The sequence below is a fragment of the Syngnathus acus genome, chromosome 8 (genome assembly GCF_901709675.1).
Source record: "Syngnathus acus chromosome 8, fSynAcu1.2, whole genome shotgun sequence".
NCBI classification, from domain to species: Eukaryota; Metazoa; Chordata; class Actinopteri; order Syngnathiformes; family Syngnathidae; genus Syngnathus; species Syngnathus acus.
In genome coordinates this window covers 748,335-773,956 of record NC_051093.1, presented here as the reverse complement: position 1 = coordinate 773,956, position 25,622 = coordinate 748,335, and the positions used below count along the sequence as shown (strand labels likewise).

The 25,622-nt window shown below is 47.3% G+C and overlaps 2 protein-coding genes across 9 annotated transcripts; both read left to right on the top strand.

Annotated features, from left to right (window-relative positions):
- Positions 1 to 938: 938 nt before the first annotated feature.
- Positions 939 to 10,995, top strand: tfap4 (transcription factor AP-4 (activating enhancer binding protein 4)). 4 transcript variants are annotated; one of them, XM_037257278.1, is made up of 7 exons: positions 939 to 1,019; positions 7,819 to 7,990; positions 8,057 to 8,155; positions 8,523 to 8,693; positions 8,795 to 8,917; positions 9,255 to 9,410; positions 9,548 to 10,995. In XM_037257278.1, the coding sequence occupies exons 2-7, from the start codon at positions 7,910 to 7,912 to the stop codon at positions 9,677 to 9,679; spliced, it is 762 nt and encodes a 253-aa protein (XP_037113173.1). In that variant the 5' UTR covers positions 939 to 1,019; positions 7,819 to 7,909; the 3' UTR covers positions 9,680 to 10,995. The 4 variants fall into 4 exon arrangements, with proteins under 4 accessions (XP_037113173.1, XP_037113171.1, XP_037113172.1 ...); XM_037257276.1 differs by having other exon boundaries at positions 942 to 1,300; XM_037257277.1 differs by having other exon boundaries at positions 944 to 1,300; positions 7,819 to 7,984.
- A 558-nt stretch (positions 10,996 to 11,553) lies between these two features.
- Positions 11,554 to 19,868, top strand: srl (sarcalumenin). 5 transcript variants are annotated; one of them, XM_037257214.1, is made up of 7 exons: positions 11,554 to 11,707; positions 16,113 to 16,208; positions 16,509 to 16,604; positions 17,113 to 17,148; positions 18,211 to 18,327; positions 18,398 to 18,631; positions 18,746 to 19,868. In XM_037257214.1, the coding sequence occupies exons 1-7, from the start codon at positions 11,617 to 11,619 to the stop codon at positions 19,555 to 19,557; spliced, it is 1,482 nt and encodes a 493-aa protein (XP_037113109.1). In that variant the 5' UTR covers positions 11,554 to 11,616; the 3' UTR covers positions 19,558 to 19,868. The 5 variants fall into 5 exon arrangements, with proteins under 5 accessions (XP_037113109.1, XP_037113111.1, XP_037113113.1 ...); XM_037257216.1 differs by lacking the exon at positions 17,113 to 17,148; XM_037257215.1 differs by lacking the exons at positions 11,554 to 11,707; positions 17,113 to 17,148 and adding an exon at positions 15,917 to 15,933 and having other exon boundaries at positions 16,015 to 16,208.
- Positions 19,869 to 25,622: the final 5,754 nt, after the last annotated feature.

The window sequence follows — 25,622 nt, the reverse complement described above, 5'->3', positions numbered from 1 at the left end:
TGTTTGTGAGTTCTGCTCTGATGTTCAGATACCACTCACCGTGTTGCCGTTTTGATTACTTTATTTGGATGTATGCTTTCACCGATTCTTCAAGATGATATATTTGGTCAGAATGTTTGCTGTTTGATGTGATCTCATAAGATAAACATTTTTCATTAATCTGACCTGCAGGCACTGAAGTGATGGAGACTGTTATTCATAATAATAGTGTCGTATTTTATGAGAATCACTGATAGCAGTTTTTTAGTGATTTTTTTTTTTTAATGCTGTTAATAAATGCATTTGTTTTCAAAAAACTTGTTTGGAATATCCATGCTTTACTACCTACTAAAGGCCAAAATCTTTTATGCAATTACCTTTACAGGTCGCTTATATTACTTCACACAAACACTACGTCCATCTGCTCCTGGTTCGGCCCTCCGGTCCAAATTTAGAACCCAGTTCGGCCCGCGAGTCAAAAAGTTTGCCCACCCCTGTACTAGAGGTATCAGCACTCTGCATATCAGCATAATGAGAGGGAATTGTCTAAAAAGGAAGTATCAAAATCCCTACAAAAGAATGTTTTAAATTGTTAGGTTGAAAAAAAATCACTTCACAATGTCTGACTGCATTCTGTGTGTGTGCGCGCGTGCGTGTGTGTCAGTGATCAGCATAATTGAATGTCATTTTATCATCTAAAATCGAAATGGAAATAGGCAGCAATAGAACTTTAAACCTCTCTGCTGCAAATCGGCCAACACTTGAGTAAGCCCAATGTAGTGTTTCAAATAGTCCTTTTGTTTACATGAAGTCCCTCGTCTCTTCGGAAGGAGGCTTGCTCGCTCGCCTGCTCGCTTCCTTGCTCGCTTTCTCTCTTCGGGAGTGCAGCGTGACTCCGACCAGCTGTTTCCCGCCTTGAAAGCGATCAGCTGCGCACGCACGCACGCACGCACTCAGAAGGGCGGGGCTGAGGAAGAGCGAGGTCGAGAGCCACACACAACGAGGGAACCCCATCAGCTGGAAGCCGAGTAACATTACAAGTCCATCTCCCAACGCACGAATTCATCTTTTCACCTCCTTTGGATCGGATTCATAAACGCCGAATCTTATTCGTTTTTTATTATTGTTACCAGCGGATATTGCATTTTGTCGGGGATTTTCTGTTGTTATTTTTGAGGGGAGTAAGGGGACTGGCAGAAGGTGGGGGGGATCAAACCTGGAGAGCCGCGAGCATGGAATATTTCATGGTGCCCGCTCAGAAGGTGCCCTCTATGCAACACTTCAGGAAAACGGAGAAAGAAGTCATTGGGGGGTTGTGTAGGTGTGTATCCAGCATGTGTTATTGTCTATTTCTGATCACAACACGCAGACAGGCGCGCGCGCGCGTTCGCGCGTATGAGGCAACACGGTTCTGTTATTGTGCGCGCACGACCCATCTGCGAGAACTAATTCACGCGGAAATGACTGCCCAATATTCATAAGGGTTTTCACGCGGACGACTATACACGTTTTTGGGCGATCCTCGGCCCGTTCCAGTGAGAAATGTGTCAAGTTAGAAGCTAACAAACACCAACCACGTGGTTGCTCAGCAGCACGCCAACCACGCTGCTGCTCGCTCGCTCCGTTTGTCCTCCAATTGCCCCCTCACTGGGGTCGTAAAGGTGGACGTGTTCGGTCAGTTGTAGCCTGGCCCCGAGTGGTGGTTTGGACTGCGGGTGCTACTGGTGGTGTGGTTGGCCAAGTTGGAGTGGGAAGCGCGGCCATGCTGCTGCTTGGATGGATACTAGTGCTGTAACCAACAAGCGGGGTCTGAAGTCTGCTATTCCCGTTCGCGACGTCGTCTTTGCGACTTCTGGAATGCCCTTTTGTTTTTGGGCTGTGGGAGAGTTTATTTTTAAGGAAAGTAGCGGAGTGACTTCGCCTCCGCTGCGTCGTGTTCACCGCCTGCCATGCTGCCTGCCGCGCTGCGCTGCCTGTCGCATTGTAGTAATGGCGCGGGACGCTCTTGGGGGCGGAGGAGCTCCTAAAACTACCCTGGCCAACGTTTCGAATTTTAATCCGTCTTTACGAAAGCATCTTTCAACAAGCGCGTCAGAGATTTGACACATTAAAGCGTCGAAAGGAGGAATTGTGTTTCTTAGGGGGGGGGGGGTGACTCCGGGAGGCGGAAGGATCCGGTGTTGCGTGCTGACTCCGTCTCGCGTGGAGCATCATGGGAAAAGTAGTTCGTTTCGTAAACTTAAATTCACGGTCCTGTCGTTTACAAAATCTTTTTGCGACTTCCTTTTTTTTTTATACGGGGTAAATAAATGGTCGTCGCGCTCATCACTAGTTGACCAGAGGGGTATTCCAGAAAGCGGGTTCTGTGAGAACTTTGAGTAACTTACCCCGGAAACAAGGGAAACGCTGAGTTATCCGTTCCAGAACGAGAGGAAACTTAAACTCTGGGTCAGTTTCTGCGGTACCTTCTTCTGTGAACATAACCTGCTCGCTGGCAGGTTTACTATAAGAGACCCAGAGTTTCAATCTGTCTCCTCACACACAAAGAAAGCAGTTAATCATGGAGTGGCCGTTAATTCAAAATCCGATCGACATGGAAACCGTAATAATTCGAAATGCTTTACGTCGCGAGAGAATCTTCTGACCCAGATTAGATGTTTCATAATTTCTAGAAGAGTATCTTTTCCAACGCTACTGTTTTCTTTGAACAGTATAATGTATCTCAATAACCTTCACTGGCCCTGGGATGCCTGATGGAGTAGTGGTGCTCTCGCTTGGCTTGCGTGCATGAGTTCGATTCCCAAATACCCTGAACAAGCGCTAATATCAGACCAACCTTTATGCATAGCACTATGTTTTGTTTTTTTATTCAAATGGCATTTTCTTTATAATATCGGGGATACAGAGCATTACTTTTTTCTGTTGGATGAGCAGAACTCAGCGTTTGTTTTAAAATAGTATTTTAATGAGTGTTGGTGTAGGCTACAGCGTCACGTTTTAAATGACTACAATAGGTATAAAACATAATTGCATTTGTGTCAAGTATTAATCCACAAAGTGGAGAATTAACTGAAAGGACGTTGGAAAACATTTTGTTTAAATTATTTGAAGTAGCCACAGAATTAATATTTTAGTTTAAATGAATACTGACCTTGTTTAATAGTGTGAGTCCATTTAAAATACCATATTGGCCCGAATATAAGACGACCCTGATTATTTTTCAAGACTCAAGTTTGAAAAAATACTTTTTGAACACCAAATTAAATTTTTATACAGAAAATGATTACATCAGAAACAAATGATTATAACAATATATTCGAGAGAAAAGGCATGTTATTTTGCCTCATTCAAATCAGGCAAAAACTGTCTATCACATCTTAATATCTGAACATTTAAATATGTAAACCAAAGTGCAATCACATTTGTGGCGAAATCACATCCAACGGCAAACATTCTGACCAAATACATCATCTTGAAGAATCAGTGAAAGAATACATCTAAATGAAGTAATAAAGAAATCAATAGTATTGTTGGTTTCCCTTTTTGGCTAGTGCATCATAGTCTGGAGTAAAATTTGTTGTGGTAATTTTTAGGATAGAGCCGTGGTGTCGGTCCGTTAACCTAGATCTGTGACGGGCTTTGTTGACGTTCATGTGGCTGAACGTCTTCTCACACACGTAGGTCGAGCCAAATTGTCCACTCTTTTTTAACATTCGGCACTCACTGTCCACCTATCTTTTCTTCGGGCCACTCATTTTAATGGAAGGATTCCAGGGGAAGGTTTGTGGGTGGCATTAGCGTAAAACTGTATCTGAAAACTCAGCGCACGAATTACGAGAATATTGACGTCACAGCCTACACTCGAAATTCGGCACTGATAGATGAAATTACTACGTACTACTGAGTACGCACGCACACGCACTTGTGAGTGTGCACCGAGCTTTCTGACACGGCTCCCGGGAGTCTTCCCCATCTACTGGGGAAACATAGTAATTGCAGGGAAAATGACCCAAAAAAAATTAATAATACAATTTATTCAGGTTTGGCGGGCCGGATTAAACGGCCGCGGGTCGTAGTTTGCCCACCCCTGGTATAGGGGGTTGGCTCGGATGGTTATGGTCTTTTCTCCCCCGGGTGTCGGTCAGAGCAGTGGTCCCCAACCTTTTTTGCACCACGGACCGGTTACGTGTCAGAAATATTTTCGCGGACCGGCCTTTATATAAATAAATATATTTATATTGTGGCGTGCAAGGACTGGAGTCGGAGGCGGAGTGACAAACGACGGTGCCAACGGCAGTTGTTTTAATGACATTTATAATTATTCGCATTCAACAACGGGCAGACTCTTTTCCCTTCGAGATCCTAACACACACTAAACTAAACAGGAAATCCCCACACGTGTAAACTGTCCCACCGGAACTATGTAACGTGAACTTAGGTTCCGGGTGAATTATGTCAACCCACTACAATATATTTATTATTTAAATATTTATATATATAAATAGGATGAAATAAAATGATACGACTGGCATAAAACCAAATATAAACCACATAAAAATAAAACGTTGAATTAGTGGGAGCACCGAGCTCTTTTGTCAGAAATGAGCCGTTCCCATCTAGGCGTAATCGGAGACAATGACACCCGAAGTGGTTAAGGTTTGTCTTTAAATGCAGGATGCTTGGTCTCCATGTGCCGAAGCAGGTTTGAAGGCTTCATTGCCTCGTTAGCTAGCCTTTCGCCACATATGCGGAGTGCACTTGGCGCGTCAGAGTCACCTGTGGCGATAAATCCATATTTTAAGTAGGACTCCAGAAATGTTCTTTTAAATGCAGCTTTCCTTTTCTTAGAAGTCGTAGCCTCTTCTTCTTCTGTGTCCTCATTGGACGTTTTTCCCTTTCCGAAGAAGCTTTCCAAACTTCTCTGTTTCTTGCTCATTTTTGCTTGCCTCGCGGGCTTGACTGTGGTGACATGTCACGTGACCGAGACGAGCGCCCTGTGTCAAGAGTCCTTATTTTTCAGATGCACCGACAGATGTAATTGGGAGAGATTCGCCAAATTTTTTATATTTTTCAAAATAAATTCTTACTCATTTTTGCTAGCTTTGCGGGCTCGACTGGGGAAACATGTCACGTGACCGGGACGAGCGTCTTAACCTGAATGAATTGATCGTCAATGAAAAAAAAAAAAAATTTTTTTTTTTTTTTTTTTTTCCTGTGCGGCTCCGCGGCCCGGTACCAAGTGACCCACGGACCGTTACCGGTCCGCGGCCCGGTGGTTGGGGACCACTGGGTCAGAGCACAGGAGGGAAGACGTGGTTCAGTTTTGATTGCTTTACTGAATTATTGGCAAAAAAGTAACAGGCACTGTGGCTCATAGGGGCATACAGGCAAACTGGCAAAAGGACACACGTTTGGTCGTAAGGATGTGAGAGCAGGTGTGTGTAGTGTACATGGGTGAGTCTTTGGATGTGTGAATGTGATTCTTGTTTGTGTGATTATTGTGTGAAGGGGGGGTGATGTGTGTGTGTGTGGTTCTGCAACAGACAGAAATACAGCACGTACACCACCGTTCAAAAGTTTGGGGTCACAAAATTGTTTGGGTGACCCCAAACTTTTGAACGGTAGTGTAAATATTATTATAATAAAATATTATGAATTAAATATTATAAATTATATCTTATATTTGTATAAGATTATATATAATCTATGAATATAAGTATACATATATATTATAAGATTTTTTACACAGAAGATTATATATATAATCTATAAATAATTATCTAAATAAATATATACACTACCGTTCAAAAGTTTGGGGTCACCCAAACAATTTTGTGACCCCAAACTTTTGAACGGTAGTGTAAGTCAACGCTCAACTTCTGACGTCACACAACACTAGTAGATGGCACACATTACATAACTAACTGCGCGTAACGGTTCCGCTATAATAAAATAACCATAAATGAAATACTCTCGGTAACACACCAAACATAAGTCATCGAGACAACAAACTACATTTGCTGCCGACCGTTAGTCGCCGTGCCACTGCGTAACTGCTACTCGTACGTTGCGAGGCAAACTTAAAGGTGCGCGCCGGAGCTGTCAATCAAACGGCGCGCACACGAAGCAAACCGCGATCGGACAAACGGCACAACAGTGGACAGTAGTAACAATGAACTGCATATACTCACTTTGTGTCAAAGACGCACACGATCACAGCAACATGCTCAGTCGATACCAGCAACCTTTAACTTACCGCTGCGCACAAGTGAATGGGTATAATGTCTAGACCCTGAATGTAAGACGACCCCCACTTTTTCAGTCTTATTTCAATGCAAAAAACATCGTCTTATATTCGGGCCAATACGGTAATAAAATTAAAATCAAAGTGAGGTGCAATTATAGCCTAGCAAAACATGCGTTACTTTTTTGACTAATGATTTTATGTTTCATTTTGAGCTGCTTCCTAGTCATTTCTTTCTTGTGTTGAATTGCACCTAAAGGAAAATCTGATTTCATTCCTACTTAAATTCATAACTATAGGCTATGCTTCGATCTTATGGTCGATCAAAAGTACATTCAAACTTGTGCATCGAGCAGCAATTTCCTCCCATGACATCTCTCTCTTAAAGTTAAAGTCACAATGATCGTCACACACACATCTGGGTGTGGTGAAATTTGTCCTCTGCATTTAATTCATCCCCGTGTGATTTTGATCCATCCCCTGGGGGAGAGGGGAGCAGTGAGCAGCAGCAGTGCCACGCTCAGGAATCTTTTGATGATTTAACACCCCAATTCCAACCCTTAATACTGAGTGCCAAGCAGGGAGGTAATGGGTCCCATTTTTATAGCCTTTGGTATGACCCGGCCAGGGTTTGAACCCACAACCATCCAGTCTCAGGGCGGACACTCTACCACTGGGCCACTGAGCTGGTATTCTTTACAGCTGCAGCCGTATTAGATTTGCGGCAAAAAAATACATTCGTACTCGCCGTAGGCCTGCATAAGGACCAATAAAGTAAAATAAGGTGATCTGTTTTTCCTTAGTTGTCATGGCGACTTGTGGTATCGGGGCTCGATTGATAATGGCTTTTTATAGGAGTTGTGATCGCGCGTAACTCCAGGTGAACATACTCAGAGTTGATTGAACTACCTCAGATCAGCTTTTCTGGGACAGAATACTCAGTCTCCCATCTCAGAGTAAGTCAACTCAGAGTTCAGGGATAGAGTATGTTGAACCTACTTTCTGTAATACCCCCCCCCCCCCCCCCCAGACGTTCATTGTTTTTGTTTTGTATATTAAGCGTCCACGTAGCACGACCAGACGCCTCGTCGTTTCAAAACATACTGCGCACACGTTGGCCTCTTTTTTGGGTACACCTGCCCAATCAAAAGCACTCGCTATATGAAAGGATGTCTTTGAGGTTCACAATAGTTGTCTAAATGTAGATTTCACTGATGTGGGAGGTACTTTGGTCATTTGTATGTACAGTACGTTTAAGATTAATCTAAATACGGAACACATTTCAGTCTGATGTGCAATTCTATGGCACTATTAACTACCACATTTAAAAAAAAAAAAATCATGCCTTGACGTGTTGGAATACAATACAATGTTTGTTTAGCTGAATAACAGCATACAGTCAACGATCACATCCTCCTTGTGTGTTTGGGCAAAGTCTTATTTTTGTGCCAATTGTTGCATCCACTTGAGCGGGGACGTCATCCACAGCATATTGAATATTGGATGGACTATATGGGTCTGGAATTGCCCCGTGTGGGATAAAGAAAGGTATATCTTATCTCATTCTGAGTTTCTGGTTTTCCTTGTGCTCTCAGCCTGGCCAACATTCCTCTGAGCCCAGAGACAGCGCGCGACCAGGAGAGGCGAATCCGCCGTGAGATCGCCAACAGCAACGAGCGGCGGCGCATGCAAAGCATCAACGCTGGCTTCCAGTCTCTGAAGACGCTCATCCCGCACAGCGACAGCGAGAAGCTCAGCAAGGTGTCGGTGCGGTTCAAAGGAAGACGGGAATCTTCTGTTTGCGGAGCTTCATTTCCAGGTTTCTCTTCTCAGGCTGCCATCTTGCAGCAGACGGCGGAGTACATTTTCACGCTGGAGCAGGAGAAGACGCGACTACTGCAGCAGAACAGCCAACTCAAGCGAATCATACAGGTCAAGCCTTGCAGAACTCTCAAACATTTAGGCTCCATTAGATTTTGATTTTTGCAATTCCATTTCAATAAGAAGTAAAAATAGACAAAAAGGCGTAAGTTTTGAGTCCTTTCAAACTTCCACACAAATATTTGTAGGCTTCTGCGTGAACGGTGGCCGGGGGCCACTGCAGTATGAGACCCGGAGCTGAGGGGTGCTGCTGGCCCAGTACAAATGTCACAGATGAAGTAATTCATTTGGCACATTCTTGCTTTTTTCCCCCCCAATGTTTGATATTCAATTTGACTTTTGCCCAATTTAAGTTGCGGCTCGCCGTCTCCCGTTTGAAAAGCAGTTGCTTGTAGTCTGACGAGCGTGTACCTTGCAGGAGTTGAGCGGCTCCTCCCCGAAGAGGAGGCGCGTGGAGGAGAAGGACGAAGGCATCGGCTCGCCGGACATCCTGGAGGAGGAGAAGACGGAGGACCTGCGGCGAGAGATGATTGAACTGAGGCAGCAGCTGGAGAGGGAACGCTCCGTCAAGATGATGCTGGAAGAGCAGGTGCTTGGGAAACGCTGGCTGGCTGGCTGTCTCATTCTCACTGCCGTTCTCACACATGCTCTCACTCTGCTGAATATCGTTCTGCTGTGTGCGTGTGCCAGTTGCGCTCACTGGATGCAGAGTTGTACCCGGAGAAACTGAAAGCTTTGAGCCAGCACAGCCTTGTGTGTGTGCAGCAACACAAGCAGCTGGAGAAGGACCTTACACCTGCCCACAACCCACAGGTACACGCACGCGTATACACACACATACACACACATACACACAACATCTAGCAGGCACTCATGATCCATAGCAACAGATGTATCCTCCAAAAACGATTTGTCTGTTTGTGTGTGAGGCGGGCAATGTAGGAGCTGTAATTCAGCACAAAAGGATTCTCCGCTTTGTGTTCCATCCGTGGCCTGCGCCAGTTCTGTTCCCCTTTTCGTGTTTGAACGAGGTCATTGTTTACTCAAAATGACACACACATTGTTGAGCAATCGCATGGCAGAATGCTTCCGTCGGTGTCGCCGTTTTCGTCGTCTGTGGAATCCCAATTTGCATGGTCCTCTCCGCCAGGCGGCCGGCCCTCCTGCGTCCACGCACCACCCCACGGTCATCGTCCCCGCGCCCGTCCCTCCACAGTCCCATCATGTCACAGTGGTAACTGTGGGCCCGACATCCGTCATCAACACCATCTCCACGTCCCGCCAGAACCTGGACACCATCGTCCAGGTAAGAACTTCCGTAGTCTTCTGAGAACGAAGACGAGGTCGATCACTGATGTTGGTGAAAGGAACGAGCGAGGAAGAGAAACAAAATACAGATTTCATTCTCAAATGCGCCCCCTCCCATTCCCTTTCTGTCCACAGGCCATCCAGCACATTGAGAGCACCCAAGCCAAGGGCAGTGGGTGCGAGGAGGAACAACGGCGGGTGGTCATCGTCAGTTCAAGCCGTGTCCTCCCCGACGGCAACGAGCCAGATGACTGCTCACTGCCCTAAGTTCCTGGCACGCGCACACGCACGCACAGACTTTGGGCAGGGCTTTTTCAGCACACTGCTATGGTGTGGCCCCGCTCTGTACGACAAGGCCCCTTGCTCCTATCTGGTCGCTTATTAGTGCAGCTACTTGACTTGACTGACAGATACTCTCGCACTGGATGTTGCTCCTCCAGGCGATGTTTTTTGTTGTTGTTGCTTTCCACTCGCCGCTGAAACAAAATCCGCCAGACTAGGGCCCGACTACGCAGAATAAAATTTAGAGAACAAATTAATTCATTAAAAATATATCCACTGAAAATTTTTTTTTCTTAAATCATACAACAATAACAATATGAATCACGGGCAGAACATCTGTTTTTCATGACTTTTTCCTTTAGTGTGAGTTCAACTTTACAGCAGAGGGAAGAATCTGCGGGGGCGGTTACCCTCTTTCAGATTTTTGCCAAATTTTAATCCCAATATTGGCTGATGAAATCAGCACGGGCTTTACTTGCCCACTTTCCTTTGGTCTTCTCAGTGATTGTATTCGGGAGGATCGAGTGCGCTTAGCGGTCTTTCATGTCTGCGTGTTGCCATTTTCACTGGGCTGGCTTCCCGGTACACCCCAACTGCCCGTTACCGGTTTTTACACTTTTATTTTTTGGAAGCTGATTAGGTTCCATTTGCTCCCAGCCGCTGGAAGACAAATTACAATCGCGTGCACACTCAATCGCATTTGCCTTCTGTGCGGAGCCTTTATTCCCGCCTAAAGACTCCAATGTCAAGCCATGAGGTGCGCATGCTCGCATTCTCGATGGTTGCAAATTGCAATTTCAAATTGTCTGGTCCAGCAGTAGCTCCAGAAGATTGTAACTCGAGTGCGCCATGTGGCACGGCCCGCTCCGAAAACATTCCACGAGGCGTGAACGCTGGCATCGTTCCCGCCGGATGGCGCGGTTGTCGTTCTTAGCTGAGCCGCAGATGGCGCTCTGATCCTGCTGGACAGATAAATACGTCTTTGCGTTGTTGACACCCTCTCATAGATGGAAAGAAAACACATTTGGAAAATTTTAAGCATTTTTTCCCCAATGTGTACTCTTTAAAAAAATGGTTGTTGCTCTTGTTTCATTAGCACTTAGGTGAACAATGCCAGAGCATGGACCTGACAAACTCTCCTGTGCTGTCTTTTGTTTGCTTTTCTATCCTTTGGCCCTTGTGCATTGTCATTGAAGAAGCCACTTTGTTTTTGTAAGAGAAACGTTTTGGCCGATAATAGAGGCTTGTGCCTTTGTAAAGACAGAATAATAAACTTTGTACTTTGTTTTTGTTTTTTAAAGGTACTCTATGGTGCTTTGGTTTTCTGACTGCTTACTTTGCTCAAGTGCTAAACAACAACATTCTCTGCAGCTCTGTCGAGCTGAGTACAGTTTTGTACACAAAAGCTGGACTGGTTGCGTTTTCATTTGTAATTGTGAAAGTGACAATGTAAAACGAAGGACTTATTATCGAACGCGGTTTGGTTTCAAAACTCAAGTGAATAATCATTTGAACCAGATTTTGTCATAAAACAATAACTTGAGTGCTATTTACAAGTTCATATGAAATTAAAACAACAAAACAATAGAACTTGAACATTTTGCCCCAAAAGGAAGAAGGGAAACACTTCAGGGCTTTTACCATTTTTTGGTTCTTTTCCAGCAAGAGAGTTTGCGTAATTTAAACTTCAGTGAAATTTCAAAAGAAAAGTGGAAAGGAAATAAATGCTAATATGAAAAAAATCCAAAGCTATAATAACCCTGAGTGGCACATGTGCGGCTCTCTTTTGGGCCTGCAGTGATGCTACCCCCTCCCCCCCCCCACACACACACACAGCTGTTGGCAATCTCCAGGCCCCGCCTCTTGGGCCCGCCTGCCCTCTAACCTTCCCTCCTTGGTGCATATATAGACCATGCGGGCCTATGAGAGGTCTCCTGGCCGCCACCATGAAGGGTCGCATGGTCTCCGTCTGCTGCTTCGTCTCGCTGCTGCTGCTTTTGCAGGCCACTGCAGGTAAGGGCTCCGGACATCAACAAACTTCTTCATAGCACTGCGCACACACGTGAAGGCAATGTGCTGGACAGTGCGCATTCCATCTTAAAACTTCCAATTCCATTTTTCTCTTACGTGGGCCAGATTGAATTTCCAAACACGTTTGGAGGCAGATTGCAGCCGCTCTTGCCGAACGCACGCATGTCCGGCCCGTACCCTTGCCCGTCCTTGGGATGGCGTTGAGCTCCCCGGCAGCCCAGCCGTCGCCAGGGCCTTTTTATTCCAGGCGGCAGTCAGGTGTCTAAGATTGGAAGGCCCCCTGAAACCCAACACTGCTGTCTTTCCGCTCCTCCCACCCTGGCCTACACACAGCTGCTGTCACTTTGCACTGTCACAATCCAGCCCTCGGCCTTGTAGGGACATGCATTCTCCAAGCGGGAGGGGCCGTGCCCGCCTCTGGCTCTGCCATGCAGGTGTCCGCAAGCTCAATGTCAAACTCCATCATCGAAGCATTAGCGAGATTGCTTGGGACGATCGGACACATTGCCAATGTGGCTGCTGATGGACGATGCACTTGATGCACTCAGACGCAGTGCCATCGCCGATTCCCTTTTCTCCTTGTTCCGTTGACGCCATCATTCTGCCACTCTGATGAGCAGCACTGGCACGGTGATAGAATAGAATACCTTTATTGTCATTGATGTCACCTCCATTGGAAAATTGAGGCCCGCTCAGGCCGGGAAGCGGAAAATGAAAATGTGGCACCATTGGGACATCCCCACCGCCACGCCGGGAGGCCTTGACGAGCCGCTCCAGGTTTCTCCTTGCTTTGTGGCTTGAGTCGCCGTCAATGAATTTCACAATGAGCGGCAGAGATTCATAAAAGAAAGGCTTTTTGTCACTTTCGGGGGTTTTGTGGCCATGGAAATAGAAAACGTAGAATTAAGAGCAAGTGGCTGTCTCCTGGTTGTCCACATGCTTAAAATAGGAAGTCCCACCTACTTCAACGTGTGTCCGCCTTTAGACCCATTGTGGGGCTATTTGTGGGGGCGCACCAGCGTCGCCAACGCGCCACCTGTTACTGTCTCGGCGTGGCCGAGAGAGACGCGCGTGTCCTTGTAAAAACAACATGTAGCCTGCTAAGTAAGGCTCACGATATTGCAAAGGGACAGATGACGGCCAATGGACTGAGTACGGTCTTGCACTGGCTCTTGTCCAGGCCCGTTTTCAAATGTGACGAGGCATAATATTTTGGAATGACGTGCAGGACAAACAGTACCTCCAAAATACTGTAGTTTTTGTGACAAAAATGTACTCTTATTGTGGCCAAACATAATTTCTGGGTGATGTTGTGGACGCGGCAGCGATGGCGACGGCATTTGTCTCCACCAAATGCACCACGTGTGCCGCTGCCTGTGTGGGTGGGACTGTTTTTGTCTTTTTTGGATGGGACCCTGTGAATGTGGTTGAATTCTCAGTCTCTGGTCCAGTGCCCCAAAAAACCTGCCAGTTGCTCCTAGCGGTCACTCTGATTGAATTTACCTTCACCAGCACGGTAAACTGATCCCAGAGGCTTTTTGGGAGGCAATTTACTTCAAGGTCGCAACAAAACTGAGCATATTCATCAACTCTTCCCCATTGTATAAGAATTAGATTATAGATAAAAAAGATAAAAAAAGTTCTTTCTTAAGATACATGTTAAATATCAATGTTGTCATATTCAACATATGTTTTCGCAATATTGCGCCGCCCGCCCTAGTATAAATCCATATTTGTATTTGGTGTAGAGTTCCAAATCAAGTCCCATAACAGTTTTTATTTATGCGCGTTTGACTTCCTGTTCCAATTTTATGGGGCAGTGCCCCAATTATGCTGATTGATGACGTTAGTATCACCGATTGTTATTTCCTATCATTTAGTGTTGATTTTGGTGCAGTACAATACTGGAGAGTGCTACATTCTTCTTAACAAAAGCTTGGGGCTAGGATGGAAAAATGGCAATTCCATTCATTTTACACTGGCAAATGTCTTTGAGTTCAGGATTTTACTTGGTACTCCATCTAAATACTCCATTGGCGCTCCATATAAAAAGGCCACTTCATCACGCGTTGTACCGTAATTTTCGGACTAAAAGTCGCTCCGGAATATAGGTCGCATTATCCATAAAATGCACAATAACGTGAAAAAAACATATATAAATCGCTCCGGAGCATAAGTCGCATTTTGGGGGGAAATTTATTTGACAAAATCCAACACCAAGAACAGACATGAACGAGCAACAAGAGGCTAAACGATAGGTATGCTAACGTGACATAAACACAAACGAAGAGCTGAGAACGGGCCTGACGTAACATTATTATAAAAAAAATATTACATAAATAACACGTTTATAAAACCATCTGTGTCACTCCAATTCATTAAATCCATCGATCGTCCTTTGTCAACAATGGGTGCGCGCCGCTGACGGCGCTTGCACTTCAAAATATTCCACAGGCCCATATAACGATATATAAATTAGATATCAAATAACTATTATATAGGCAATAATATTATCAAACCATCTGTGCACTCTAAATCATTAAATCCATCGATCAAATTCCTCTTCCTTTGTCAACAACGCCGCGCGTGCGCCCTGACGTCAGCCTCATCGTTATTCCACAAATCTAGTATGTAACTATATTGTAGCGTTAACAAAGTACAAGGAAAGACGTGGGTTTGGTAAACGGCTCTTTATTTAACAAAACAAACTTCAAGGCGTGTGGCGGCGTGGACTTCGAGCCACGGAGGTGGAAGAGAGCTCCATAGAATAGGACCGGGCGTGCGTAAAAGCCATGACCGAGCCCCATCCACCGTCCCCGGACAGCCACCCGGCCGAGCGCCGGCCCCCGACTTCTATCCACGGAGGTGAAAGAGAGCTCCGTAGAGTAGGACCGGGCGTGCGTAAAAGCCATCATAGTTTTTCAAACCTTCTGTGTCACTCCAAATCCTTAAATCCTTCAAACTCTTCGTCCTCCGTGTCACTTAGAAACAAAGCCGCTAATGATGCCCGTAGTACGTGGGGCCCTTCGTCATCTTCGTCATCCCATGATCAATCTTTGTCCTTTTTGTAAACAACCGCCACGCCGCGTCGCGCTGCTGACGTCACTTGCAATTCAAATTACAGTAATCCCTTGCTACATCGCGGTTTCACTTTTTTTTTTTTTTTTTGAAAAGTTTTGGAAATAAAAACACATATAAGTCGCTCCTTATTATAAGTCGCCCCCCACCCAAACTATGAAAAAAAACGCGACTTATAGTCCGAAAATTACGGTACGTACAAATAGAAAGGCCACATGCTGAATATCAATGTCGTTATGATGCATATTTATTTTGCATAACATGACGGCGACGTGGCTCGACCCGTGCGTTCCATCCAGTTATGTCGATGCCTGCCTGCCGGATGGATGGATGGTTCTGCTCGCACGAAATCGCCACGCTCGTCTTCCTAACTAGACATAGCGTGTGAATGGGTATATATAGCACCAAGGTTTGCCTGCTAAAGCCAGCGCACGCAAGGGCTGTAACTCTGCCAGAGTCCGAAAGGTGTCTCATTGGTGGCTAAATATGACTGAGCAAAGACAGATTGTGGCGCTCTTATCTTTGCCCATAGTCACACCAAACGAGCGTCTGTTTTCAGGAGGTTGCCTGATGTACTAATAGCTGTGAGCGAAGTCATCCGAGAGCTTCTAAAGCGGACGTGACGTCGCCATTTGATTTCTCTTGCTTTCGCTTGATGAGGTACAGCCGGACGGTCGCGACTGCGTGCAACATTTTGTAAAGCTGATGCCACTATGGATTGGATCATTTGACAACAGTGATGCGAGCTTGGAATGCGGCCACGACCTTCCTGTGTGGGGTTGGCAGTTCTCCCTGTGCTGACGTGGCTTTCCCAGTGTCCTTTAAATTGTGTGAACGCATATTTGGCTGTATCTGTCTTCACTCTGCAAGCCAGCGGTTGGCCTCATGGACGGGATTGGCACCAATGTTGCCGTACTCGGTGATGCCACCCACGTTGAAAGGAGGAATGCTTCTCTTAGGGTGCTGAAAACTCGCAAGCACCGTTGTCATCTCCTTCCCTTCAAAAGCATTCGAACCGTGAGGTCCATTCTTTGATCATTGCCAAACATTCTTTGGCCGTTGCGGATGTAGATTTGACATGGACGGGCAGGAGGTCTGCAATCCAGTTTACAGTTGCAGGCTTGCACCATGTATGTATCGATCGGTCAGGACGCTCATTATTTGGTTCGTGTGGAATTAATCAAGAAAATATTGGTGTTCTCAATAAACAGGCATGCGGTAAGTCATGTGGCCATTGCCTTGACGTGGGCGACGTGTATCGTTTCCCCATTTGCGGAGCCCAAGTTGACACGTTTGCTCCTCTCGACAGAGGAAGAAGAAGACCTCACGTCCGTGCTCAGAGATAGGTCTCACATCGAGGAGACTCTGCGATTTGCCACCGAGGAAAAAGCAGCAGACTATGCAGGTGAGTCGGCCCAAACGCAGCAGATCCAGCAGATGGTGTTGGACTTGCGCTTAAGCACTGAGGTCCAATACTGGCCTCTCTCCACTGTAATGGGCGTAGCCCTTTGAGCTCTGTTCCTAACAGAAACTGCAGCACCTACCGGGGCAAGTGAGTCTCACGTGGCCTGGTGGTCTTCAAGATTTTGCTCTGCTTTGTCAACTGCAATTTGTAGCCAACAGCTTCGATAGACTGACCACCGCCATCGTCTGCTTTCCCCACCCAAATTATTGTAAATGCATCCCTTGCGTCTTGTTCCTCCAGCGGCTGTGCAGAGGTTGCGCAAGATCTACCACTCCTCCATCAAGCCCATGGAGCAGGCCTACAAGTACAACGAGCTGAGGCAGCACGAGATCTCAGGTAGTGCCCGCCTTGGGGACATCTGTCTTCTTGGTGCGTCATATTGCGCCGGTCCGCTTTGTTGGGGTTGCTCAAGTGACTGAAACACATTTTTTACACCACATGAACTCTTTTTTCTGGGGTGGGGAATCTGCGGCGCCACTGACAGCATTTGGTCGGGCACACGGTGCCACCCTAAAACGTCTTCAACCTACGTAGGGCGAAACACTGGTGATATCGGAAACAGAATTGTCGTTCATGGAAAAATGTTCCCCACTCCCGCATAATCAACTTTCCCGTTAGCTTTGTGCACCTTTTGGTTAATTTCCTTCCATTTAAAAGCTCTCCCGTTTGAAATGACCTTTCTGCTCTGTCCATTGCCGTTTTGCACCTAAGCCACCAAATCATATTTTTTTCAAGCGTCATGAAAAGCCAGATTGCAGTCAGAACCTCATATCCCACCCATTCATAGTCTTCGTCCCTCACCGTGCTCTCCTCACTCTCCTCGACTCCCCCCCTCCCCCAACAGCCTACCCTGGACGAACCCTGGGGGACGCAGCCACAGGTGGGTGCGGCTGGGGCTTAGCTGCGCATGGCACTGCCTCAAGCGCTCAGCCCCTTCCCGGCCCACCCTTCCCCTCCCTCATTGGCCTTCACATCGCTGGCCACAACATTGGCTGCACAGCACGCGGCTCTCCTTCTGGATCCTGTCGACTTGTGCAAGTATACGTAAAGTTGTGGCCAGCGTCAAAGGGAGAAAAAAACAATGCTCGCTGTTATGGCGTCAAACGCGTGGGGGTTGCAGCATGTGCACTTGTGGCTTGAGCAAAACTCGAATGGCTTTGGGTGACAGGACTGAAATGGTCTTGCTCCGTTTTGCTGGGGCCAAAAGGGCTCAAGTTGCTCACATGCGATATCGTGCGGCTAATTGCAGGTTTCTTGCTTTTGTGACACTCCTTTGAATGATGCTTTTACGTGTTAGTCTTGATGCTCGAATGGTTTGTCCTTGGCCGGCCTGTATGTGAGCCCTCTTTGCTCTCGCACGGGGGATCTGTGACAGTGGATCTGGCCAATTCTGAAAATAAAATAGAACCGCAGAGCAAGTGTCCGGAAATGAGCAAATAGAATGAAAGCCACAAATGATATCAAAAGAACATTTGTTGCATTTTTACACGTACAGAACAAGCTCAAATTATCAAAAGCTTAATTATCTCAGTTAGCAGTTTTCAAGCCAAGAGAAGAACACGCTGGCGTCGTTTGATTATCAAATCCGATTTTTAAAATATGAAAGGACCGGCAAATGTGTTGTGACCGCTGCCACGTCACCGTATCGCCAATTGTCCGCCCGCCCCAACCAGCTAGCTGTTGTGGTACCAAGACTCATCCGCAAGAGGCAGATAAACTGCGGAAAAGTACAAAGAAAAAAGAGTAAGAAGCGAAACTAAAGGTTAGCTCATTTAGTTGGTGACAAACTCATCTCCTTGCCCTTTGGATTATGCCCAATGACTCGGAAGACGCCATCTCCAAATGCGAGTGCTTGCTTCACTATTTGTGTTTTGCTTCCTAATTGCGTCATGAGCATAGCAACTGGGATGAATTAGCATCTTTCTTTCCCCTTGTCCCACAGATGGCGAAATCACATCGAAGCCCATGGTTCTGTTCCTGGGACCCTGGAGTGTGGGAAAGTCCTCTATGATTAATTACCTCCTGGGCTTGAACGACAACCCCTACCAGCTGTACACAGGTTGCACGCCGAGCATTCGCTCATTTGGTGCCATCGATGTGTGTGGTTTTCACGGTCGGAATTCTATCAGGAGCTGAGCCCACCACCTCCGAGTTCACCGTCATCACGCACGGCGAAAAGATCCGATCGGTGGAGGGCATCGTGATGGCAGCGGACAGCTCTCGCTCCTTTTCCCCGCTGGAGAAATTTGGGCAAAACTTCCTGGAAAAGTTGATTGGGATCGAAATGCCCCACAAGCTGCTGGAGCGCGTGACTTTTGTCGACACGCCAGGAATCATCGAGAACCGCAAGCAGCAGGAGAGAGGTGAGGTCCCGTTTGGCATCATGGTGCGGTAAATAGCGGCATGGCGCGGCAAATGGCAGCATGGCGTGGCAGCAAACGGCGGGTAGCTCAGTCGAGTGGTGGCCTTCCACGCAGGCTACCCCTTCAACGACGTCTGCCAGTGGTTCATCGACCGCGCCGATCTGATCTTTGTGGTCTTCGACCCCACCAAGCTGGACGTGGGTCTGGAACTGGAGATGCTCTTCCGCCAGCTGAAGGGGCGCGAGTCGCAGATTCGCATCATCCTCAACAAGGCCGACAACCTGGCCACCCAGGACCTGATGCGAGTGTACGGAGCACTGTTCTGGAGCTTAGCGCCGCTCATCAACGTGACGGAGCCGCCCCGGGTCTATGTCAGCTCTTTCTGGCCCTACGACTACGCCGCCGACACCAGTCGCGAGCTCTTCAAGCGGGAGGAGATCTCCCTGCTGGAGGATCTCAACCAAGTGATTGAAAATCGCATGGAAAACAAGATCGCTTTCATCCGCCAGCACGGCATCCGAGTTCGTATCCACGGGCTCTTGGTGGACCGCTACGTCCAGACCTTCAAGGAGAAGATGAGCTTCTTCAGCGACCCAGAACTTGTCTTCAAGGAGATCGTTGACGACCCGGACAAGTTCTACATCTTCAAATCCATCTTGGCCAAGACCAACGTCAGCAAGTTCGATCTGCCGAACCGCGACGCCTACCGCGACTTCTTTGGCATCAATGCCATTGCAAGCTTCAAACCCTTGTCAGCCCAGTGCTCCTACATTGGAGGCTGCCTGCTGGAGAAGATCGAGAAGGCCATCACCAACGAGTTGCCCGCTCTATTGAGCAGCATCAACTCCGGCAAGCAGCCCGGCCTGTCTTCCTGTGAGGCCACTGGCTGTGGGGAGAAGCCCAAAAACCGTTACCGCAAGAATTGACATTAAGCACAACGCAGGGGGAGGGAGCAAGGAAGCAAGGAAGGCTACAGGGGAGGTCAAGAAAAAGACAGGGCTCTGATGTAGGGCCAACCCTGATTCAGAAGACTTGCAACAACCAGAGAATGGATAGCCGAGCTTTATTTTCTTCACCAGAGAGGCATTTTAGGGACTGGGGATGAGGCAAGATGGTGGGAGGGGTGGCTCATTGTCTGAACAAGGCAGCTTGCAAAGGAGTTGAAAAATTGAACTGTCTGCAAGTCTTGGGGGAGGGGGGACTCACTTGTATGTGAATAAAACAGGAAGTAGAAAGAGGTGTTGTCAGTTTGTCCTGTAAGATCCTGGTGGGTATGTGTGGGGATGGACGGGGGGGGGGGGTTTACAGTGGGTCAGTTCCAAAATGCTTCAGACATTGAAGCAGCCTTTTTTCAAGCTTCAGTTTTAGATCTAGTTTGAGATCTGGGCCCACCTTTTGTACATGAATTTGCCGTCCACAGAGAGTCTTTGCTAATCTAAGCGAAGCGCAAGACTCACGAGTCGATCCCCGATCTCTGCCGACTGTCCAAGTCCGGCTCAGAGTTCTTAAGCAAACCTACCTCGGTGAATTTCCGATAGATGCACACTCACTGTCTATGTGACTGTTCCTGTGTGGCCATGTCTGTGCCTACTCCAGATGACCTCCACAGCACAGCACAGCACACACATAAGAATATCTCCAGCGAGAATTGGGAGTTGTGATGTCTGTTGTATTGGATCTGCAGTCTCCAATCTCGAACAGGTTACCAGACCCGGACGGATTTCCAGATAAGTTATAAGTTATGTCACGTGCCATGTCAGAGCACGCTCGGCCGGCAACTTCTCTCAGCCACACCCCTTTCGTTACCATAATGTCTGTCACCTGCTTCCTGTTACCTTGTGTATTTAAGCCCTGCCCGTCTGTTTCTCCCTGTTGGTGTCTACTGTTGTGTTCCGTCCCTGTCCATGCCCAGTGATCCTGTCCTGTCGTCTAGTTTTCCCCCGGTCTTGTCTGGAGGCTCACGGTCAGAATTGTATCCGTGTCCAAGTGGACTTCTGTCTGTTTGCTGGCCGTGAGTCTCTATCCCGTCTGTGTCTTTGTTCCCCACTTACCTCCCTTCCAACTCCCTTTCCTTCAATAAACCCTGGTTCAAGCTGCATTTGTTCGCCCTGGCTTCACTCATTTCCTGACAGAAGACATCACAGCAACCACCACCAGCTCCTATCCGCGACGCTGGACCACGTGCGCCATTGGGATCCACCCCAGCGTCACCGGACCCCCGGCCGTCGCCAGACTTCGCTCCAGCGACGCCGGACCCGCGGCTGCCATCGGAGTTCCTCCCGGCACCACCGGGCGCCACCCCAGCGTCGCCAGACCCGCGGCTGTCGCTGGACTTCTTGCCAGCTGCGCCGGACCCGCGATCATCCCCGACCCCTGCTCCCACAGCTGCAGCACGTCTTGACTCCTGCCGCTGCGCACAGCTCCGCCCCCCCGAGTGCCGCCGATTGCGGCACTGACTCCCCGAATGCCGCCGATTGCGGTTCTTACTCCCCAAATGCCGCCAAGCGCAGATCTGTTCCCCGAGTTTCCGCCGAGCGCGGTTCTGTTCCCCATGTTTCCGCCGAGGGCGGTTCTGATCCCGAGTTTCTGCCTCTTTGGTTTCCCCATTTGCCACTGTGCGCGGTTCAGACTCTGTTGCTGCCACCTTGGACTCTGCCATTGACTAGTCGGGGGTCGTTGGAACTGGTGCGCCTCCGCTAACCCCCCCCGCACAAACACCATGTGAGGGTTGGCTTTGGGACGTCGAGAGCCATCCCTTGAGGGGGGGTACTGTCACACGCCGTGCCAGAGCACGCTCGGCCGGCAACTTCCCTCAGCCACACCCCTTTCGTTATCGTAATGTCTGTCATCTGCTTCCTCTTGTTACCTTGTGTATTTAAGCCCTGCACGTCTGTTTCTCCTTGTGGGTGTGTACTGTTGTCGTCCGTCCCAGTCCGCGCCCAATGTTCCTGTCGTCTAGTTTCCCCCCGGTCTTGTCTGGAGGCTCACGGTCAGAATTTTATCCGTGTCCAAGTTGTTAGAGTGGTGCTCACTAACTTATTTGCAAGAACCACACGGGAGACAGTATGCCTTTTGAACACTTGCAAGTGGAGAGGTCGTTCCTCACTGTGCATACAGCGATGTTCGAATGAAGTCTGACTTAGGCCTCTTGCAAGAGCATATTTATTGAGAGAAACAGGGTGGGGGTGAGAGTGGACAGGATGGGGGTGAACCCCTGGCCTCTGGTTTAATCATAGCAGGGGGTGTTTTACGATGTTGTGTAAACAGAACAACTTGGATTGCTTCCTCTGCAGCTGGTCAATCAGTTCAAAGGATTTTAGCACTTTGTTCTACTACTTTGTTAAGACAGGACAAGTTTGGTTAATTATTACAGGTTATATTCCAACATAATCATAGGATCAAACTAATCTATCAACCCTAACATATCCCTCCTGTTTATCATATGATTATGTCACCCTGATTAACAAACATAAGCAAGAAAATATAATGAAGATAGAAAAATAAAAGTAAAAACACAGAAACAGTACATCATTGTATCCATCACTTGCGAGGCATTTTTGACGGTCAAATTATCAAGTTTCTGTGAAAAACGTCCAGCCAATCAGGATTATCGCAATCTTCTGTTCGCAGTGCATTAAAATCATCACATCCGACATGCCTGAGATGTTGCATTCGCACTTCAGCTACGGTAGAAGACACAGATTTTGATACAGCTGACTTCAAACATGAGATAACACAGGTCGTAAATGAGCGCAACAATCACAGCACAACAAGCATAGGAGTCACAAGTTTCAACAACAGTTGCCACCCGGCACCAGAGAATAGCCATGAAAAGAAATCCCATTTATCCTCATAGCCCGCTGTAAATTCTTCTGTGAGTTCATTGCGTTGTTGATGTGAGTGTCAGTAACTCCTGGAATGTATGTGCAACAGGAAGTCCCAATAATGTGGCACACGCCACCTTGTTCTGCAGTCATCAAGTCCAGAACCATCCTGTTTTGCAAGACCATTAGTTCAATAGCTTGGATCTCTCTGTTTTGTCCATCAGCGAGAAAGTCACAAAGACTGAAAATAATGCAGTGTCTCTATGAAGAGTGATTGTTTTCCAACTCCGATCCAAGGAAAAAGTGCATGAACGACTTTGTCTCCGACGGACAACACTTTGTAGCTGTCAGGGACATTCGCACCTCAGATGGGGTAATGTGGTTCAAAGGTTGCAACAGTCCTGCGTCGACGTCCAGAAGAGTTGTGTGCCCTTGTCATCTGATGATGCTGTATCTTCAGGTGAGGTCTGTTACCCACACTGGTGCACACACTCCTGTCCAGTTGGCAGGCAGCATCGGACAACTCTTGTGACCACAAAGCCACCAGCCATTCTGTATGAAGCAGGTTCCGTTTGATGGTGCAGCCATGTTGGTTGGAGAGCCCTTACGCCTTGAAATGGCTCTCCTATCCTGGCACTCAGATGTGCCAGGTGATGTCCAAAGCTCCCATCCAGTTTCCTGCTGGAGAGCAGTCGATAATGCATTCGTGGGTTTCATTTTCTTGGATGAAACACGTGTAGTCCATTCCAGGTCGCCTTTTTGTTTAGGCCAGTGGTCCCCAACCTTTTTTGCACCACGGACCGGTTACGTGTCAGAAATATTTTCGCGGACCGGCCTTTATATAAATAAATATATTTATATTGTGGCGTGCAAGGACTGGAGTCGGAGGCGGAGTGACAAACGACGGTGCCAACGGCAGTTGTTTTAATGACATTTATAATTATTCGCATTCAACAACGGGCAGACTCTTTTCCCTTCGAGATCCTAACACACACTAAACTAAACAGGAAATCCCCACACGTGTAAACTGTCCCACCGGAACTATGTAACGTGAACTTAGGTTCCGGGTGAATTATGTCAACCCACTACAATATATTTATTATTTAAATATTTATATATATAAATAGGATGAAATAAAATGATACGACTGGCATAAAACCAAATATAAACCACATAAAAATAAAACGTTGAATTAGTGGGAGCACCGAGCTCTTTTGTCAGAAATGAGCCGTTCCCATCTAGGCGTAATCGGAGACAATGACACCCGAAGTGGTTAAGGTTTGTCTTTAAATGCAGGATGCTTGGTCTCCATGTGCCGAAGCAGGTTTGAAGGCTTCATTGCCTCGTTAGCTAGCCTTTCGCCACATATGCGGAGTGCACTTGGCGCGTCAGAGTCACCTGTGGCGATAAATCCATATTTTAAGTAGGACTCCAGAAATGTTCTTTTAAATGCAGCTTTCCTTTTCTTAGAAGTCGTAGCCTCTTCTTCTTCAGTGTCCTCATTGGACGTTTTTCCCTTTCCGAAGAAGCTTTCCAAACTTCTCTGTTTCTTGCTCATTTTTGCTTGCCTCGCGGGCTTGACTGTGGTGACATGTCACGTGACCGAGACGAGCGCCCTGTGTCAAGAGTCCTTATTTTTCAGATGCACCGACAGATGTAATTGGGAGAGATTCGCCAAATTTTTTATATTTTTCAAAATAAATTCTTACTCATTTTTGCTAGCTTTGCGGGCTCGACTGGGGAAACATGTCACGTGACCGGGACGAGCGTCTTAACCTGAATGAATTGATCGTCAATGAAAAAAAAAAAATTTTTTTTTTTTTTCCTGTGCGGCTCCGCGGCCCGGTACCAAGTGACCCACGGACCGGTACCGGTCCGCGGCCCGGTGGTTGGGGACCACTGGTTTAGGCCACTTGTGGCATCTGTCGTCCTTCAACAGTCACATTGAGATTAATCCAAAAGAGTTCGATCACAGGTTCTTTTCTGTGAGTCCAGGGCGGTAGGGGTAGCATCACTGACTGGGACAACACGATGTTGATATCCAACTCCTCCCACAGGGGCCATGCATTTTGCTTCAGTGACAGTCATTGTTCTGGCCTCCAGGTGAACTACCGTGGAGGAAGGGGGGAGTTTGGAACACACATAGCATCCCTCCTATGTGTGGGATCTCACAGTGAACTTCACATACTGGTACCAAGTGTTGGTTTCGTAGGGGTTTCTGGGGTCCCATGACCAGTCCTCAAAGTTCTCATCATGTGATCATCATTTCCCTCGGTTGACATTGTCAATCAGTCTATTCAGATGAGCCCATAGACCATAGCACGCTTCAACCACAACGCACCAGAGGATCCACCTGGCATGTGGAGTCCCCCTTGCTACTAGGTTGGCAGAGACACCGATATATCCCATTGCCTAGTCAGAGTAGGTATCGCTGGATTCTTCACCAATATTGAGACGCCCCACCCTAAACGATGAGGCCGCTTTGTAGTCAGACTTCCCCACCACTCCGAAAATGGGGTCCAGCACTCTCTGTAACTTCCAGTGGCTGAGGTGAACCCAGCTGGGCCTTCCAGCAACGTTCAGTGCAGTGCGGGTAGTCAGCAAGACTTGGAATGGTCCCTCCCACCATAGCTGGCCCAGTTCTTTCTTTTGATGACTTTGATATAGACCCAGTCTCCTGGTATGATGGCGTTGTCAACCTGAGAGGAAGAAAGATCAGGCGGCAGTAAATCTGCATTTGACACATCTTTCAGTTTGAGTGCTCTGATCATGCCAAGGACTGTTCTTCGTCTGCTTTTTGCATATCTTGTATCATTCACCAGTCAATTTTATTGCCTTTTGAATTGGGCAAATAAGAGTGTTTGCGAGAAGAGTTTGAGCACTTCCGAATGATTCCTCCTGACCAAAGACCATTTATGACAGAGGCTATCCCATTTATTGCCTTCTGTTTTAAAGGAGATTCTCTGATCTTGGTTACTGGAGGAATGGACCGTAAGTCCTGTAGCAGATGGTTCCTTTGCCCATCCCCTTATCAGTTAAATAATGTTGATTAGCCAGGGAAACGCATAAGCGCATGCCCTTCCAAACAGCTACACCACTTCCTCATAGCTTCTTCAGTTACTTTTCAATCATCTTCCAATTGTTTACAGCAAAAGTTTGAGAAAAAA